This window comes from Xenopus tropicalis, chromosome 9 (genome assembly GCF_000004195.4).
Source record: "Xenopus tropicalis strain Nigerian chromosome 9, UCB_Xtro_10.0, whole genome shotgun sequence".
Classification (NCBI taxonomy): Eukaryota; Metazoa; Chordata; class Amphibia; order Anura; family Pipidae; genus Xenopus; species Xenopus tropicalis.
In genome coordinates, this window is record NC_030685.2 from 1268886 (window position 1) to 1287697 (window position 18812).

Consider the following 18812-nt stretch of genomic DNA (forward strand, 5'->3'; position numbering starts at 1 on the left):
GAACTCATCCAGGCCCCTCTTATAGGCATTAACAGAATCTGCCATTACCACATCACTAGGAAGGGCATTCCACAGCCTCACTGCCCTCACCGTGAGGAACCCCCTACCCAACACCCCCCGGCAGGGCATTCCCCAACCCCCTCACTGCCCTCACCGTGAGGAACCCCCTACCCAACATCCCCCGGCAGGGCATTCCCCAACCCCCTCACTGCCCTCACCGTGAGGAACCCCCTACCCAACATCCCCCGGCAGGGCATTCCCCAACCCCCTCACTGCCCTCACCGTGAGGAACCCCCTACCCAACATCCCCCGGCAGGGCATTCCCCAACCCCTCACTGCCCTCACCGTGAGGAACCCCCTACCCAACATCCCCTGGCAGGGCATTCCCCAACCCCCTCACTGCCCTCACCGTGAGGAACCCCCTACCCAACATCCCCCGGCAGGGCATTCCCCAACCCCCTCACTGCCCTCACCGTGAGGAACCCCCTACCCAACACCCCCGGCAGGGCATTCCCCAACCCCCTCACTGCCCTCACCGTGAGGAACCCCCTACCCAACATCCCCCGGCAGGGCATTCCCCAACCCCCTCACTGCCCTCACCGTGAGGAACCCCCTACCCAACATCCCCCGGCAGGGGAAAAAAGAACCCCCCCAACTGCCTATAATCCCCCCTAATGTACTTGTACAGAGTAATCATGTCCCCTCGCAAGCGCCTCTTTTCCAGAGAAACAACCCCAACCCTGACAGTCTCACCTCATAGTTTAACCCTTCCATCCCCTTTACCAGTTTAGTTGCAGTCTCTGCACTCTCTCCAGCTCATTAATATCCTTCTTAAAGGACAACTAAAGCCTAAAAAAGAATATGGGTAGAAATCTTTAGCTGTGTGTTTGAGCCCCTGTACCAGCCCAACATCCCCAAAGCTCTAAAGAAACAAAGCCCCATTTTTTTTTATTGAAAAATATACTTTATTATATATATATAATATAAATATACAAAAAACAAACATTTTCCTTTGCATTCAGTCATTACATTCTCATTATACTTTCATAATAAAGCAATGGAGGTATGGGGGGGAGGGATGGGGAGAAGGAGAAGGGTAGTTAGTCCTCATTTTCCTCAAGGCTGTGCCGGATGTTGCCGTCCCGGAGCAGACTGTGGATCAGCCTTGGATTGAGATCCTCTCTCCCCTCAGAATGAGGCAGTTCCTGGGGTACCACAAAACCTCCTTAAGACAGTTCATAAGGCGCCAGGTTTCCTGAATTGCCCCCTCCGTGTGAGTTACCCTGGAACAGCCCATAAAGCACCACTTGGAGTGTAAGGAGATTTCTGGGCACACAGTCCTTGAGTTCATGTTCCAGGGCACCAAGCAGGACCTGAGCAAATTGGCAATCCCAACAGGTGTGCAAAGATGTTTCCTCATAAATGATGCACCGGGGGCAATGCCGGTACCTGCACAGGTTACGGGGATGCATGAAGGTTCTGAGGGGCAGACCCCCCCTGTATGGCCATCCATGACATGTCCTTGTGCTTGTTGGACCCAAAACTTCATTATAGATGCAAGAGAAGTGACCAATGAGAATGCTGATTCCCTGTGTCAGGCCCCTTGCTGGTACCTTACATATAGAGATAATGATGGCATTTTCCCGTCATTATATGGCACAGGAATCAGACATGGGGATAAAGGGACAGACTTGTTCAGTGCTGGGAAACTGTGCTTATTGCTCCCAACTCCAATTGCAGGAACAGAGAACAGGGAGCCGGATTTACTCACATCAGCTGGGATTCTCATTGGGGGATTCTTTTGCATATTAAAGCAGCCACTGGCTTTTGAAATTGGGGGAAAAGTTTTGTAAAAACTTCTATAACAAAACTATGGGGGCAGTGGGACAGCATCATGGCTGGGTTTAGCGCCCCTTTAACTATTCATCTATAGAGTTTAGAATTGTCCATAGATTTGCATTGTAATAAATGTTATTTTCTTTTTTTCTCAGTCACAGATCCTGTAATTAGGCTCAGAGCTTAGATGGGGCAAAGTCAGAGCCTGGGAAGGGTTAATGTGCAGAGAACAGCTATTGGCCCCAACTCAGACCCCATAGAGACATTTACCTACCTCTTCTATTCCCTGTGGCTGATCAACGTCTTTTCCAAATCACAAAACCCAAGCAAAGAGCGGCCACAAGTGAAATAATAATAAGAATTCCTACTACTCTTCGTTTTGTGAGACTCCATTCAGTATCTGCAACGAAAAGAGAGACAATCAAAGAACTGCATTTCCTTTAGTTCCATTGGATAATATAATACTGAGAGTGGCAAAGGGATATGGGAAAAGGTTTATGTTGCCTTAAATTTTTCCCTAGTGGGAACAAGAAGGTTGTTGTTAAAGAGGGAACTTTGGGGTTCAGGAAGTTGGGGTATTTTGGGGGGAACAGCTTGTTATCATTCCATTCTGCTGGTTCCGACTCTATAGTGGATTTGCCAGGGGGAATTTGTTGTAGTTGAATTGGGGGGGCTCAACCCTCTGTCACCATACCTGTAGGGGTATCAGGTGCAAATTACTGGAACAACCCCCCCACCTTACATGGGGGGTCAACACTCAGCAGCAAAAAAATCCAGTAGCACACTGATGTAGCAAGCCGTGTAACAAAGCCTTTTATTTGCCCAAGTACATACAGGAGCAACGTTCTGGGAGAAAGGGACCGGAGGGGCCTGAAATGTTGCAGAACTTACAGAAAGTCTGCAGGTTCCAGGCAACAAAAATCATCACAATTTGTAGTGTTTCCCATAATCCTTTGGTTCCCTGACATTCTAGGCAGCACACAAACAGTGCATAATATGGCAGCTCAGGGGTCCCTGTATTTTCTCCAGTTGATAACTACTCCCCTAAAAACCCCACACAAGGGAAAAAAGAGCTGGGAAATACTGATAAATATGCCCAAATGTGCCAGGTAGTAACATGGGGCTAATATGGTCCTAATATGGTCCTAATATGGGGATAACATAGAGCTAATCTGGGCCTAATCTGGGGATAATATGGGCCCAACATGGGGCTAACATGGTGCTAATATGGGCCTAATCTGGGGCTACCATGAAGCTAATATGGGCCTAATATGGGCCTAATCTGGGGCTACCATGAAGCTATTATGGGCCTAATATGGGTCTAATCTGGGGCTAATATGAGCCCAACATAGGGCTAACATGGGGCTAATATGGGCCTAATCTGGAGCTAACATGAGGCTAATATGGGCCTCATATGGGTCTTATCTGGGGCTAATATGGGCCTAATCTGGGGCTAATATGGGGTTAATATGGGGTTAATATGGGGCTAACATGGGGCTAACATGGGGCTAACATGGGGCTAATATGGGGCTAGTATGGGCCTAGTATGGGCCTAGTATGGGCCTAGCATGGTGCTAATATGGGGCTAGTATGGGCCTAGTATGGGGCTAATATGGGCCTAGTATGGGGCTAATATGGGCCTAGTATGGGCCTAGTATGGGCCTAGTATGGGCCTAGTATGGGCCTAGTATGGGCCTAGTATGGGCCTAGTATGGGCCTAGTATGGGCCTAGTATGGGCCTAGTATGGGCCTAGTATGGGCCTAGTATGGGCCTAGTATGGGCCTAGTATGGGCCTAGTATGGGCCTAGTATGGGCCTAGTATGGGCCTAGTATGGGCCTAGTATGGGCCTAGTATGGGCCTAGTATGGGCCTAGTATGGGGATAACATGGGGCTAACATGGGCCTAGTATGGGGCAAATATGGGCCTAGTATGGGGCTAATATGGTCCTAGTATGGGGCTAATATGGGCCTAGTATGGGGCTAATATGGGCATGCGGTGGGAAATTTTTGAAACGTTGCCTATTGAACAGACACAAAGGATTCTGGTATCTCTCAGAGCTCAGGTTCTCCCAGGTAATTAGCTCCATGTAACAGCGCCATTAGTGGAACCGGATAATCACATGTTCTCACCTGTCAGTTCTACCTTCAGTGACTGCACAAGAGGTTCCGTCAGGGCCTGATGTTCCACCACACAAGAGATCTCCATCCCCTGACTCTCAGCTGTTGGGAGGAACCGGTAGGGCAACTCCAGAGCAGAACTGTTAATTCTCTTTATCTCTGAGGGTTCCACCCGAGATCCATTCAGGAACCAACTCACAGCAATGTCTTCTGGGTAATACCCCCACACTCGGCACATCAGGGTCTGCTCCTCATTCACATAAAATGGCCCGTGGCTGATATTCATCATGGGGGCGGCTGGAAGGGAAAACCATATTACAACTGTGTCCCATTATGGAGACTCTCCTGATTGGCAGGATTTGTACCCACAGAGGTCCCTCACTGACAGGTCTATAGGGGTTTCTGGTGAGACTGCTATTGCCCCCTATCAGCCTCTATCAGTGCACCCAGCTCACGGGGCAGCTCGCTGGGGTACATAGGGGCTCGGTACTTACCCCCAACCCTTGAGCAAACACAATAAGGGCAATTGCCAGGGTCTGCCTGGATAAAATGCTGCATTGTGGGTAGAACATGTGGCAGTTAGTGCCTGAGTTTTGCTACATAATGAATGTACCATGTGAGTGAATGAGTCCTATAGCCTTGTCCTGTATATATTCTTTGGGGGGCAGGGGGAACCATGGCCCAATGGGATCCTTCAGATTCCTGAATCAATTCTATGATCAAATTTATTAAAAACTTTATTACCTGCATAGATCAGAGGGAAATCCTCCTGTAATGGGGCAGAGAGAGACTCATGTTGGACCCGGATAGAGAAGTTCTGGTTCCTGTTCCCCTCGGTGGGTACAATGGTCACTGTGCTGGTCACTCGGTATGTACCATCTGCATTTCTCTGGGGGGGGAGCTCAGTCCCACCAGCCAGTATCTCCCCCTCCCTGAGCCATTTAATGTCAATGTCCATGGGGTAGAACCCAGTAATGGCGGCACTCAGGGCGCTCTCCTTATTCTCAGTAACCAGTTTATTAGTGATGTTTATCTGGGGGGGGGCTGAAACAGAGAACATACAGTTTCATATAAAAGTGCTGTAATTTCAGAATATTATAATACACAAAACTACAAATTATCTATTTTAATCACCCCCCCCCCTGTATTTTATGCCCCCTCAGTATGAAATGAAGGCGCAATATATTTGTACCTTGGATTTCCAGCCTGATCTCCTTCTCTTGCCACTCGGTGCCGTAAGTGACGGAGCAGGAGTAGGTCCCCCCATCGGATATCTGAGCGTTAGAGACAGACAGAGAGGCCTCTCCCAACAGAGCGGAATTGGGGTCCAAGGAGAATCGGGGGTCCGTGGCGCTCACCTCACTATCAGTGCACGACAGTCGTATCTTCCAATTAAAGTGCCACTTTATGTTCAAGAGTTTGGGGTCCGCAGGGAATGGATCAATACGGAATGTGCAGGGAATCAGGGTGTCGGATCCTTTCTGGGCAACGTGGGGGGACGGAGCAGTCACCTCCAGAACTGACCCTGCAGGTACAGGGGGCACAGTAAATAAAGCACATTATGTGCCACATTGTTATATTACAGTTACTAATGTGCTGCCTCTCTATGTATTTCCAGCTTTACCTGAGGAAGGTCCAGGTTTCTGTTCACATTTCCCATACAGTACCCACACAGTACCCATACAGTACCCATACAGTACCCATACAGTACCCATACAGGACCCATACAGGACCCATACAGGACCCATACAGTACCCATACAGTACAAATACAGAACCCATTCAGTACCCATACAGTACCCATACAGTACCAATGCAGGACCCATACAGTTACAACGCAGTACCCATAAAGTACCCATAAAGTACCCATAAAGTACCCATAGAGTTCCAACGCAGTACCCATAAAGTACCCATAAAGTACCCATAAAGTACCCATAAAGTACCCATACAGTACCCATACAGTACCCACACAGTACCCATACAGTACCAATACAGTACCCATACAGTACCCATACCAAAGGGACCGGTGCCAAAGTCATAGGGTATTTCCTTTCTCACAAACCAGTTTGTAAGGTGTCTGCCCTGCTGGACCTGGGTTGGGTTGCACATAAAAATATTTCTCCTTGGTTGCAACATTCCCAGCAATAATGTTCCGATACCTGGAGGGAACCTTCATAAATGAGTAGGGGCAGTTATAGCAGCAAAGGGAGGGGCAACCCAACTGCCCCCTGTGGGATGGAACCCGACTGTGAGCCTGACCCCCAACATCACTGCCCAACCTCACTAATGCCCTTGTGGCTGAATGGGAGCAACTCCCAGCAACACTGTTCCAACATCTACTGGGAACCTTCCCAGAAGGGCAGGGGCAGTTATAGCAGCAATGGGAGGGGAAACCCAACTGACCCCCTGTGGGATGGAACCCCGACTGTGAGCCTGACCCCCAACATCACTGCCCAACCTCACTAATGCCCTTGTGGCTGAATGGGAGCAACTCCCAGCAACACTGTTCCACCATCTAGTGGGAACCTTCCCAGAAGGGCAGGGGCAGTTATAGCAGCAAGGGGAGGGGGGGCCCAACTGACCCCTGTGGGATGGAACCCCGACTGTGAGCCTGACCCCCAACATCACTGCCCAACCTCACTAATGCCCTTGTGGCTGAATGGGAGCAACTCCCAGCAACACTGTTCCACCATCTAGTGGGAATCCATCACCAGCCCCTCCCCCCCCCCACACACACCTAATACTTACTTTGCTGCAATTGGGGAAGAGACGGCAGTGGGGGAGGGATTAGGGGAGGGAGGGGGAGGGATTAGGGGAGGGAGGGGTTGGGTCTCGGCAGGACCCACAAGCTTTATTTCCGGTGTCCCACTGGCCCAGTCTCAGCTGCATACGCCTGGCTCCAAACACCTCAACTACTAGGACATATCATTGGGTTTACAAATAGGTATTGAACCGCACAGCCTGTAGATCAGGCTTGATGCATGAATCCTCGCAAGGCACAAAGCTGAGCCATTCAATACAATCCAAATATCACTTGATACAGGCCGTCACACTGCCCAAAACATGTGTATTTTAGTCTAAAATAAATAGCATTTTAGCATAATTCTGCTTTATGGTGCTCTCCTCTATAAATGGATTGTATATCATTGGGTTTAGTGTGAGTGATCTATAGAAAGTTTTATTTTCTCTTTTATTTTCCTTGTCCCCCCAGGGTGATGGGAAATAGCAGTTTGTGGCTTTATAAACATCTCTCACTGGATCTACTTTCTCTCATCTTTCTAGAAAAACCTGTTTATGTACATTCTGTATCTGTTATACACACCCACATAATCATGTATGGAACGTGAGCCACTCGGGACTTATTGTGCCAAATATACAAGTAGCCAAACAGGGTGAGGCATGCTGGGAGCTGTAGTCCAGCAACATCAGGGTTGTATTCTTAAAGCAATATTGCCCAATAAAACTTTCCCAGCTCTCTAGGGCCCGCATTGGCAGAAATGCAAAAGAATCCTCCAATGAGAATCCCAGCTGATGTGAGTAAATCCGGCTCTCCCTCCTGTTGCTGGGGGCATAGTGCCCGTTAGGGGCATTTTTTGCACAAAATGGTATTGTTTCCCCCAACCAGAGTGTGGGCTCTATTAATCTGCCCTTCCACTGGGGTAAACTATTTTTCACTAATAGGTGCCTTTTAAAGGGGTTGTTCACCTTTGAGTTGACTTTTAGTATAATGTAGAGTAATATTCTGAGACAATTTGCAATTGGTCTTCATTTTTCATTTGTGTTTTTTTAGTTATTTAAGTTTTTGTTCAGTAGCTCTCCAGTTTCAGCAGCTATATGGTTGCTAGGGTCCAAATTATCTTAGCAACCAGGGAAAAGGTTGAATGAGGAGCTGGTATATGAATAGGGGGGGGGGCTGAATATAAAGATAAGGAATAAAAAGTAACAATAACAATAAAACTGGGGCCTCACAGAGCAATAGGTTTTTGTTTGCTAGGGTCTAAGTTACCTTAGCAACCAGGGAGTGGTGTGATTGAGAGGCCGGTATATGAATAGGGGAGGGGCTGAATAGAAAGATAAGGAATAAAAAGTAACAATAACAATAAAACTGGAGCCTCACAGAGCAATAGGTTTTTGGTTGCTAGGGTCCAAGTTACCTTAGCAACCAGGGAGTGGTGTGAATGAGAGATAGGTATATGAATAGGGGAGGGGCTGAATAGAAAGATAAGGAATAAAAAGTAACAATAAGAATAAAACTGGAGCCTCACAGAGCAATAGGGTTTGGCTGCCGGGGTCAGTAACCCCCATTTGAAAGCTGCAAAGAGTTGGAAGGAGAAGGGAAATAGTTCAAAAATTCTAAAAAAATAAATAACGAAGACCAATTGACACATAACAGCCCCAACTTCTCTATGTTGGGATATTGCAGGTCTCTGGGAGGCTGACTGATAGGGGTCGGTCCCAGTTATGTGAAATGTGATTGTTCCCCCCAAGCCAAAACTGCCGGCAAAGTGCCATTAGACCAGGGATCCCCAACCTTTTTAACCTGTGAGCCACACTCTAATGTGAAATTAGTTGGGGAGCAACACAAGCAGGAAAAATGTTCATAAGGAGCCAAATACGGCCTGGGATTCAACGTACATGGCTGGGAGTTCGAATCTGGGCACTTTACATTATAATTATAAAAAGCACTGCTATTTTTTAATTTTATTTTAAAAGCCCAAGGACTTGCTTCAAATCACCCAAAAGTGCAGTAATAGTGCACAAAGTGCATTACGGGGGCAGGTAGGAAGGAAAAAGACAGAGTTCCAAAATCCTCCACGTCACGTGGCCAAAAGTCCCACAATAAAACAGAGCCTTTGGTCTCTTATCACTGAGGCTAGGGGTAGATCATTTGTCCCCTACCCCCCAGGCTAAAATACCTGTCAGACCCCTCTCACCATAAGGCTAGGGGGGTCCCTTTATCCCCCACGCTGCAGGCAAAAGGCTTCAATGGGTCGGAAGAAACAACACGTGAATAGTCCCAACAATTTGTGCCCATAGGAAACCATTGCATCGAATGAGTACAAATAAGCAATGAAACCATGGAATAAACCAATGATACAGGTGAGCAGGGGAGTCTGCATCTGCCCCTATACCTGCTATTGCCACTCCAACCACTACAGGGGTATAAACAGCTTACCTGTTTGGGGCAGGAGGAAAAGGCAGAGGATTATAAGGACCCGGGGAAGTTTAGCAGCATCTCTTGTGCCTCCCATGTCTCTCTCTTATCGCCCCTTCTTCTCCTTATAATCATATGATTTGCAGCTTTAACTGCCCCTCTGTATATCCCTGTGAGTGTCCTACCCTTCTGCCTTCCTACAGGGAATATATATACTCACCAGCATCAGCACCAGCCGGGGGTAAAGATAGAATCCTCCAAAATAAAGTATCTACCCAGCAATACAGCCGCACCCATTGGCTGGCACTTTCCTTATAAATATTTATTACTTCCCTGATTACCTTGTGGTGCCTGCGTCAAGATTTCTTTTATTCTCTCCATAATAAAAATATCCTACATGTTACTTCCATGTGCCTTTAATTATGTAATATTATATAATAATATACTGTAGGGTATTAGGTGTCATTGAGTTATACAGGGAACTCTGAGTATCACTCATGTATTATAAGGGATAATGTACCCCCTACTGTAAATGATAAGGATATTAGCAGTCACTGAGGGGTTCTGTGCCCCCCATATAAAGGCACAAGGCTGCAGGCTGAGTTATACAGGGAACTCTGAGTATCACTCATGTATTATAAGGGATACTGTACCCCCTACTGTAAATGATAAGGATATTAGCAGTCACTGAGGGGTTCTGTGCCCCCCATATAAAGGCACAAGGCTGCAGGCTGAGTTATACAGGGAACTCTGAGTATCACTCATGTATTATAAGGGATAATGTACCCCCTACTGTAAATGATAAGGATATTAGCAGTCACTGAGGGGTTCTGTGCCCCCCATATAAAGGCACAAGGCTGCAGGCTGAGTTATACAGGGAACTCTAAGTATCACTCATGTATTATAAGGGATACTGTACCCCCTACTGTAAATGATAAGGATATTAGCAGTCACTGAGGGGTTCTGTGCCCAAATAAAGGCACAAGGCTGCAGGCTGAGTTATACAGGGAACTCTGAGTATCACTCATGTATTATAAGGGATACTGTACCCCCTACTGTAAATGATAAGGATATTAGCAGTCACTAAGGGGTTCTGTGCCCCCCATATAAAGGCACAAGGCTGCAGGCTGAGTTATACAGGGAACTCTGAGTATCACTCATGTATTATAAGGGATAATGTACCCCCTACTGTAAATGATAAGGATATTAGCAGTCACTGAGGGGTTCTGTGCCCATATAAAGGCACAAGGCTGCAGGCTGAGTTATACAGGGAACTCTGAGTATCACTCATGTATTATAAGGGATAATGTACCCCCTACTGTAAATGATAAGGATATTAGCAGTCACTGAGGGGTTCTGTGCCCCCCATATAAAGGCACAAGGCTGCAGGCTGAGTTATACAGGGAACTCTAAGTATCACTCATGTATTATAAGGGATACTGTACCCCCTACTGTAAATGATAAGGATATTAGCAGTCACTGAGGGGTTCTGTGCCCCCCATATAAAGGCACAAGGCTGCAGGCTGAGTTATACAGGGAACTCTGAGTATCACTCATGTATTATAAGGGATAATGTACCCCCTACTGTAAATGATAAGGATATTAGCAGTCACTGAGGGGTTCTGTGCCCCCCATATAAAGGCACAAGGCTGCAGGCTGAGTTATACAGGGAACTCTGAGTATCACTCATGTATTATAAGGGATACTGTACCCCCTACTGTAAATGATAAGGATATTAGCAGTCACTGAGGGGCTCTGTGCCCCCCATATAAAGGCACAAGGCTGCAGGCTGAGTTATAAAGGGAACTCCGAGTATCACTCATGTATTATAAGGGATAATGTACCCCCTACTGTAAATGATAAGGATATTAGCAGTCACTGAGGGGTTCTGTGCCCCCCATATAAAGGCACAAGGCTGCAGGCTGAGTTATACAGGGAACTCTGAGTATCACTCATGTATTATAAGGGATAATGTACCCCCTACTGTAACTGATAAGGATATTAGCAGTCACTGAGGGGTTCTGTGCCCCCCATATAAAGGCACAAGGCTGCAGGCTGAGTTATACAGGGATAAGGATACTAGAAGTCACTGCTCTGTGGGCTTCCTCCATTTAAACTGCCCCCACTCCAATCCATCAGGAACAGTGCTGCCAGACCCATACCCCTCTCCTCCCGCTCCACAAGTGCCGCCCCTCTCTGCCAGTCCTTGCACTGGCGCGTGTCATGTACAGGATCCAGTTCTCCTTCAAAGCACTCACTGGTGCCGCACCCCTATATTTAACCACCCTAACCCCCAAGTACCCCCCCAAGACATAACCTTTGCTCTACACATGGCTTCCTCTCACTCTCGCACCCAGGGCTTCTCACTCTCGCTCCCACCCTCTGCAACACTCTTCCCCATCCCATCAGGCACTGCCAGACTCTCCAAGCCTTTAAACAGTCTCTTAAAACTCACCTTTTCACTCAAGCCTGTAACCTAAACCCCCCGAACACTCACTAACCACTGGGTTTCACCTCTCACTCCGCACTTACTGTCACTTTACTCACCTACATGAACCCCAACGCCTGCTAGTTACCCTGACCTTATGTCTCAGCCCTTTCTTTTAGACTGTAAGCTCTTGCGAGCAGAGCCCTCCCCCTGGTGTCTCCGATCCTCATCCAAATATAACTGCAAACCATTTTTGTGAATTGTTTATATGTACATGTTACTGTTATGTCTTTTGTACCCCTGAAATCTCATCTGTTGTTGGCTCCGCCCAGTTATTCTAACCTTGGACCACAGTTATATAGTAAAAACCACCGTGCAAAGTTTAGGGACTTTTGTTTTAATAGTGTCTGTATGGCAGCAATTTAAATTTTCCCCATTGAAAGTCAACGAGTGACATCTGATTGGCGATTGGTGGCTCCACCCACTTTTCCTAACCTGAAACTGCAGTTACCCAGTGACCCTGCGATTAATATATACAGAACGGCAGCAGCTTAAATTTAAACCAATAAAAGTCAATAGGTGAATTGTGATTGGTGGTTGGTGGCCCCACCCACTTTTTCTAACCTTGAGTGGAAGTCACCCAGTGACAGACAGTGGGCACCCTGGCATAAATAGTATGAGACTGGCAGAGTTTTATATTTAAACCAATAAAATTCAATGGATGAAATCTGATTGGCTGTTAGTTTCATGACCATATAACCATAAGGCAGAAGGTCTCGGAAGTCTAAGGTGACTCTAAATATAATCACATTTACAGTTATTATAAGGTTTATTATAAGGCACAAGTGTCGGGGAACCCTGTGACATAATATCAGGATATTTGTGGCGCTTGTGTAATAGAAATATAAATAGAATAAAACACGTCAGGGCAGTGTGAGTGGGAGGAGTGAGAAAGGGATAATATTATGGAATATATTGAGTTATTTCCAGAGGAACTGGTTTGACTCTATTAGTACTTACCTTGTGTTAGTAACTACCTGCCCCCTGTGCCGGGGTATCAGTATCTCAGAGCTGAATGTTACCCCAAAGCCCCAAGTACTGGCATAATAATGTTCCCCTGTTTCCTCCCAGTCTGTACCCCATCTGCACCCACCTGTGCCCTATGTACATCATCTAACCCCCCAATTGCCCCTTGTGCCCCCCTCTCTCCAACTCCACAGCTCATACTATTCTGACATTGGGGTTGGGGGCAGGAAAGCTTTTGGTGGGGCAATAAGGGATAGGGTACTGGAACACATTGCAACTAGCTGGACTAATTGAATTGCCTTCTATGAGTTGGGGAACAGGGTATGTTGCCCTTAGGGTTACCCAGCAGCTTCTCAGCAGCTACTTACAGGCAGCCGGTAGGTTATTGGGGAGGGAACAGATAATTCCACTAGGAGAAATTGGAAAATATCCCAGTGAGAAAGAGACAGGATTCAAATAAATCCAATTAAGCGCCACCTTGTGGATCGTATTAGAACTGTGAGGAGTAAGAGTTATCAGTGAGGAAGAGGAAGGTGGAACCGAGATTGGGGCCCAACCTCACTAATGCCCTTGTGGCTGAATGGGAGCAACTCCCAGCAACACTGTTCCACCATCTAGTGGGAACCTTCCCAGAGGGGCAGGGGCAGTTATAGCAGCAAGGGGAGGGGCAACCCAACTGCCCCCTGTGGGATGGAACCCCGACTGTGAGCCTGACCCCCAACATCACTGCCAAACCTCACTAATGCTCTTGTGGCTGAATGGGAGCAACTCCCAGCAACACTGTTCCACCATCTAGTGGGAACCTTCCCAGAGGGGCAGGGGCAGTTATAGCAGCAAGGGGAGGGGCAAACCAACTAACCCCTGTGGGATGGAACCCCGACTGTGAGCCTGACCCCCAACATCACTGCCCAACCTCACTAATGCTCTTGTGGCTGAATGGGAGCAACTCCCAGCAACACTGTTCCACCATCTAGTGGGAACCTTCCCAGAAGGGCAGGGGCAGTTATAGCAGCAAGGGGAGGGGCAACCCAACTGCCCCCCTGTGGGATGGCACCCCGACTGTGAGCCTGATCCCCAACATCACTGCCCAACCTCACTAATGCTCTTGTGGCTGAATGGGAGCAACTCCCAGCAACACTGTTCCAACATCTAGTGGGAACCTTCCCAGAAGGGCAGGGGCAGTTATAGCAGCAAGGGGAGGGGCAGTTATAGCAGCAAGGGGAGGGGCAACCCAACTGAACCCCTGTGGGATGGAACCCCGACTTTGAGCCTGACCCCCAACATCACTGCCCAACCTCACTAATGCCCTTGTGGCTGAATGGGAGCAACTCCCAGCAACACTGTTCCACCATCTAGTGGGAACCTTCCCAGAAGGGCAGGGGCAGTTATAGCAGCAAGGGGAGGGGCAGTTATAGCAGCAAGGGGAGGGGCAACCCAACTGAACCCCTGTGGGATGGAACCCCGACTTTGAGCCTGACCCCCAACATCACTGCCCAACCTCACTAATGCCCTTGTGGCTGAATGGGAGCAACTCCCAGCAACACTGTTCCACCATCTAGTGGGAACCTTCCCAGAGAGTAGGGGCAGTTATAGCAGCAAGGGGAGGGGCAACCCAACTGCCCCCCTGTGGGATGGAACCCCGACTGTGAGCCTGACCCCCAACATCACTGCCCAACCTCACTAATGCCCTTGTGGCTGAATGGAAGCAACTCCCAGCAACACTGTTCCACCATCTAGTGGGAACCTTCCCAGAGAGTAGGGGCAGTTATAGCAGCAAGGGGAGGGGCAACCCAACTGCCCCCTGTGGGATGGAACCCCGACTGTGAGCCTGACCCCCAACATCACTGCCCAACCTCACTAATGCTCTTGTGGCTGAATGGGAGCAACTCCCAGCAACACTGTTCCACCATCTAGTGGGAACCTTCCCAGAAGGGCAGGGGCAGTTATAGCAGCAAGGGGAGGGGCTCCAGGAGAGTAGGGGCAGTTATAGCAGGAAAGAGTAGAAACAACGCTATATTGACTTTAAGATTACTTTTTCACAAACATAGAGGTGGGGTATTTGCACGCTTACAGACTTTTGGGTGCACAGAATATGTCTATATAAATAAATGATAATAATAATCCTCAATAGATTGAAGCAAAGACTTAATGCAAGAGGTGGAGCCTCCAATAGACCTGATACATATTCCCTTTAGCTCCAAACACCTGAATTCCTGACATTCTATTGGGATTAGTGTGAGGGATCCATAGAAAGTTCCGTTTGTTCCAACTGTGGGAGGCGCAGTCTCTCCCTGGATCTACTTTCTGTTTCTGGGGAACCTGTTTGTGTACATTCTGTATCTATTATATAATAATCCTGTCTGGCTCTCAGGCCTGTGTGTGAGTATCGGGGCACAAATACCTGGAGATAAAAGGGCAGTTGGTGCAGGTCCTTTATTGCACCCTTTGGGGCATTACAGCCCAACTGGGCCCTTTATCAGGCTAAACGTTGGGGCACAAATATCTGCACTGCTGCTTCTCACGTTTGGAACTTTAGTCATCTTGCCCCTTGCCCCTTGCCCCTTGCCCCTTGCCCCTGCCAAAATTCCTAATTTTATTAGCCAGAACCAGCATTGCCGATTCTGCTCCCACTACATTACATTTATACATAACATCCTAATATTGTAATAAATAAATATTGGAAAGTTCATTACAATTATATCTTCTATTATTAGGCCAATATTTTGGATTTATAATCCAAATAAATAAGCCATTTTCAATGCACTCATGTTGTACAAGGGGGGATACTTACCCTTTAAAGGGAAACTAAACCCTGCGGCACAGTGCGGCTCAACCAAACATTACTCAGCTGTTGCCGGACTACAAATCCCAGAATAATGTAACATATAATGAAGGGTGAGGCATGCTGGGAGCTGTAGTCCAGCAACAACAGGGTTGTATTCTTAAAGCAATATTGCCCAATAAAACTTTCCCAGCTCTCTAGGGCCCGCATTGGCAGAAATTCAAAAGAATCCCCCAATGAGAATCCCAGCTGATGTGAGTAAATCCGGGATAGGTCTATATCGTGCCTCCCAACTGTCCTGCTTTTAACGCTTTTTTTGACCGCGCCCATTTTTGCAACCACACCCCCTAAACACCACTCCCATTTGACTAAATTTGGCAGGTTATTTAGAGTTTGAACACATTTCTGGGGGTTTTGGGGCCCTGTTTTATGTGTTATTACAGTTTTGCTGAAAAAGGTGAAGTTGCCCTTTAAGCTGCGAGTCTCAGTTCCCCCAAGAGACCTGTTTAGCTTATTAGTTACAATTGTATCTCAGTGCAGGGGGGGGGGCTTTTTACCTTTCTGGGCTCTCTGCCAAAAGCATCTTATTTAATTAAATGTGAGAAACAATGTATCTAAGTGCAGGTGAAGCTTGTTAAGATGTCTGGGCTCTCTGCCAAAAGCTACTTATTTAATTAAATATGAGAAACACTGTATCTAAGTGCAGGTGAATCTCATTAAGATTTCCATGCTCCCTGTCAAAAGTTACTTATTTAATTAAATGTGAGAAACAATGTATCTAAGTGCAGCTGAAACTTGTTAACTTTTCTGGGCTCTGCCAAAAGCTACTTTTTAATTGAATTTGTATCTTTTTTAGCTTCAGTGCAGGAGATCAAAGGGAAATCAAAAGTAAGAATCCGGGACTGCGGGTTGAGCTGTCAAAAGAGGGACCGTCCCGCTAAAATCGGGCCAGTTGGGAGGTGTGCTATAGAGCTGAGTGCCCCTGTGGGTGAGTGCTCACTCACACTTTGTATGCAGCTATTTATAAGTAATAAATTAGAAAATGACTTTAAAAGTAATAAATATAAACAAAAGCTGTAGTTTTACTCACAGGAGGATAAATGAGAGGGGCAGGAAGGTGGAACCCTGGGGTTAATATGGGGTAAATGAGAGGGGCAGGAAGGTGGAACCCTGGGATTAGTATGGGGTAAATGAGAGGGGCAGGAAGGTGGAACCCTGGGATTAGTATGGGGTAAATGAGAGGGGCAGGAAGGTGGAACCCTGGGGTTAGTATGGGGTAAATGAGAGGGGCAGGAAGGTGGAACCCTGGGGTTAGTATGGGGTAAATGAGAGGGGCAGGAAGGTGGAACCCTGGGGTTAGTATGGGATAAATGAGAGGGGCAGGAAGGTGGAACCCTGGGGTTAGTATGGGGTAAATGAGAGGGGCAGGAAGGTGGAACCCTGGGGTTAGTATGGGGTAAATGAGAGGGGCAGGAAGGTGGAACCCTGGGGTTAGTATGGGGTAAATGAGAGGGGCAGGAAGGTGGAACCCTGGGGTTAGTATGGAGAATGATCCCAAAGCCCCATGTGGCCCTTCCTCAGGCCTAGATTATATTTGGCAGTGGTTCCCTGCACCCAATATCCCTATAATTCTAGTGAAATTCCTACTTATTTAAAAAAGAGTGAATTTTATGCCGGTTCCTAGGGGTGCCATATCTGCCTACTAGCGATGTGGGGGGGCAGATAAAACTCATCCCACACCCAACCCTGACCCCCAAACCTTATTCCCAACCCGCACATCACTAAGGCTGACTGTTCTTTTTTCTTCCATATTAAGAACAGTGACATCAATTGTCAGTTTTACCGGCCAGGACTGAAAAATACCGGCCATGGGGCAACTCTATGGGGCAACTTTATGGGGCAACTCTATGGGGCAGATTTACAAAAAATTAGGTTTTCAGGCCTCCATAGGTGGTTTTTGGCAGCTTTAACCTGGCGTGCATTTTGTTTTATAAAACTTGAATGTTTATGGTTTTTTTTTAAAATAAATACATTTTTCAAGAAAAGAAACAAAACAATCGTGTACTGCCAAAAAAAAAAATCTCTAAAAAAAACCCTAAAACATAAAATAAAAATAACTTTTCTTTAAAAACCTCAGTAAATGGGCCCCTAACCCTTTCTGCCCAGCTCTACCTTGTAGTAATAAAGCCCCCTCTGCTTATTCAGCCCCCAATACATATGGGGGTTCAGTCTCCCCCTACAGAGCTAGGGTATCAGGGGCCCCACACTGGGCAGTAGGACTGCAGGAGGCAGGGGGTGGGGCTTCTGCTGATCCATATGGTACCCGGGGTGCTAGTGCGACAAGATGGTACCCCCCCTCTAGATATGGAGATTTGGCTTCGGGTGCAACTTGAAAAACTGGTTTATAGTAATCAGTTTAGTAATCAGTAGAGCTCCCCCCATACTCAGTGTATAACACAATAGAGCCGCAAACACACATATATATATATATCACAAATAATGGCACCCAAATACACGATTTCTTACAAATCCCCACCTAGAGGGCGAAGGACGTTACAAGGAAAGAGCCCTCTAAATACAAAAAGGTATAACATTCAGGGATACCCATTAATGTATAATATTTATTTGTGCTGAAAGTGAAAGGATTACTGAGACCCAAATTATATAACACTCACACATGCTTACGTTTTAGGGTACTGTGAGGTAATATTTAACCTAATTATAAAAACACTCACAGTTTATACTCATAATTTGAACCCTTCTGCCAGTTAGAAAATCTCACACACTTTTAGAGGCTTTGTTTCCAGCTTACTTTGCTGCATTGTCTGTGCGCTGTACTCACCACTTACCCACGTGACACTACTCCACCCATGTCTGGGCTGGATCCCATTTTAGGCCTCTGCAGTAACCCATGGCCTTTACACTTTGGTGTTTGCAACACCCAACACATTTTGCTTACCACGGTTCCCATATGAAAGAGACCACACAGGGAAAATCCTTTATTATTGTGGGGTAGTGTGAGAAACTCTGTGGCACATTTATTAATCAGCATAGCTGGATTAGCACCTCAATTCAGGGATAGGTGTGACCATAACCAATACTGGCTTAAGGAAATTAAAAAGATAAACTACACTAAAGTGTGCAGCACTATCTTAGCCAAATCACTAGTGAGTTGTTTGTCATCTTTGTTTCAGTATTTCCACCTCAGTTTCATGCCTGATCATCTAAAATAGAGCAAGACAATTGTAAGGAACATCATTGTTTTAGCTGTTTTGGACAGGTACAGACCATAAACATCATTTGCTGTAACTAGAAATGCATAGAACAGACTGGACTGGTAACTCTAATGCAGACTTGTAGAGTGAATTGATTTTAAAACACCCCACCTTGAAGACTTTACACACACAATACAAACAACAATACAAACAACAAAAGACAAACTTTGGAGAGGAAAAAAAAACTATAGA

At 46.8% G+C, this 18812-nt stretch overlaps 1 gene segment (V, D, J or C); it reads right to left on the minus strand.

The window, feature by feature from the left end:
* Positions 1-1100: 1100 nt before the first annotated feature.
* Positions 1101-5514, minus strand: LOC101731890 (the record flags this gene model as incomplete). The annotated part of the segment is given in 4 exon segments: positions 1101-1222; positions 3968-4252; positions 4700-4999; positions 5148-5514. Coding segments are annotated over 4 exon segments (1074 nt in total), but the record flags the coding sequence as incomplete, so codon positions are not given.
* Between the last annotated feature and the right edge of the window lie 13298 nt (positions 5515-18812).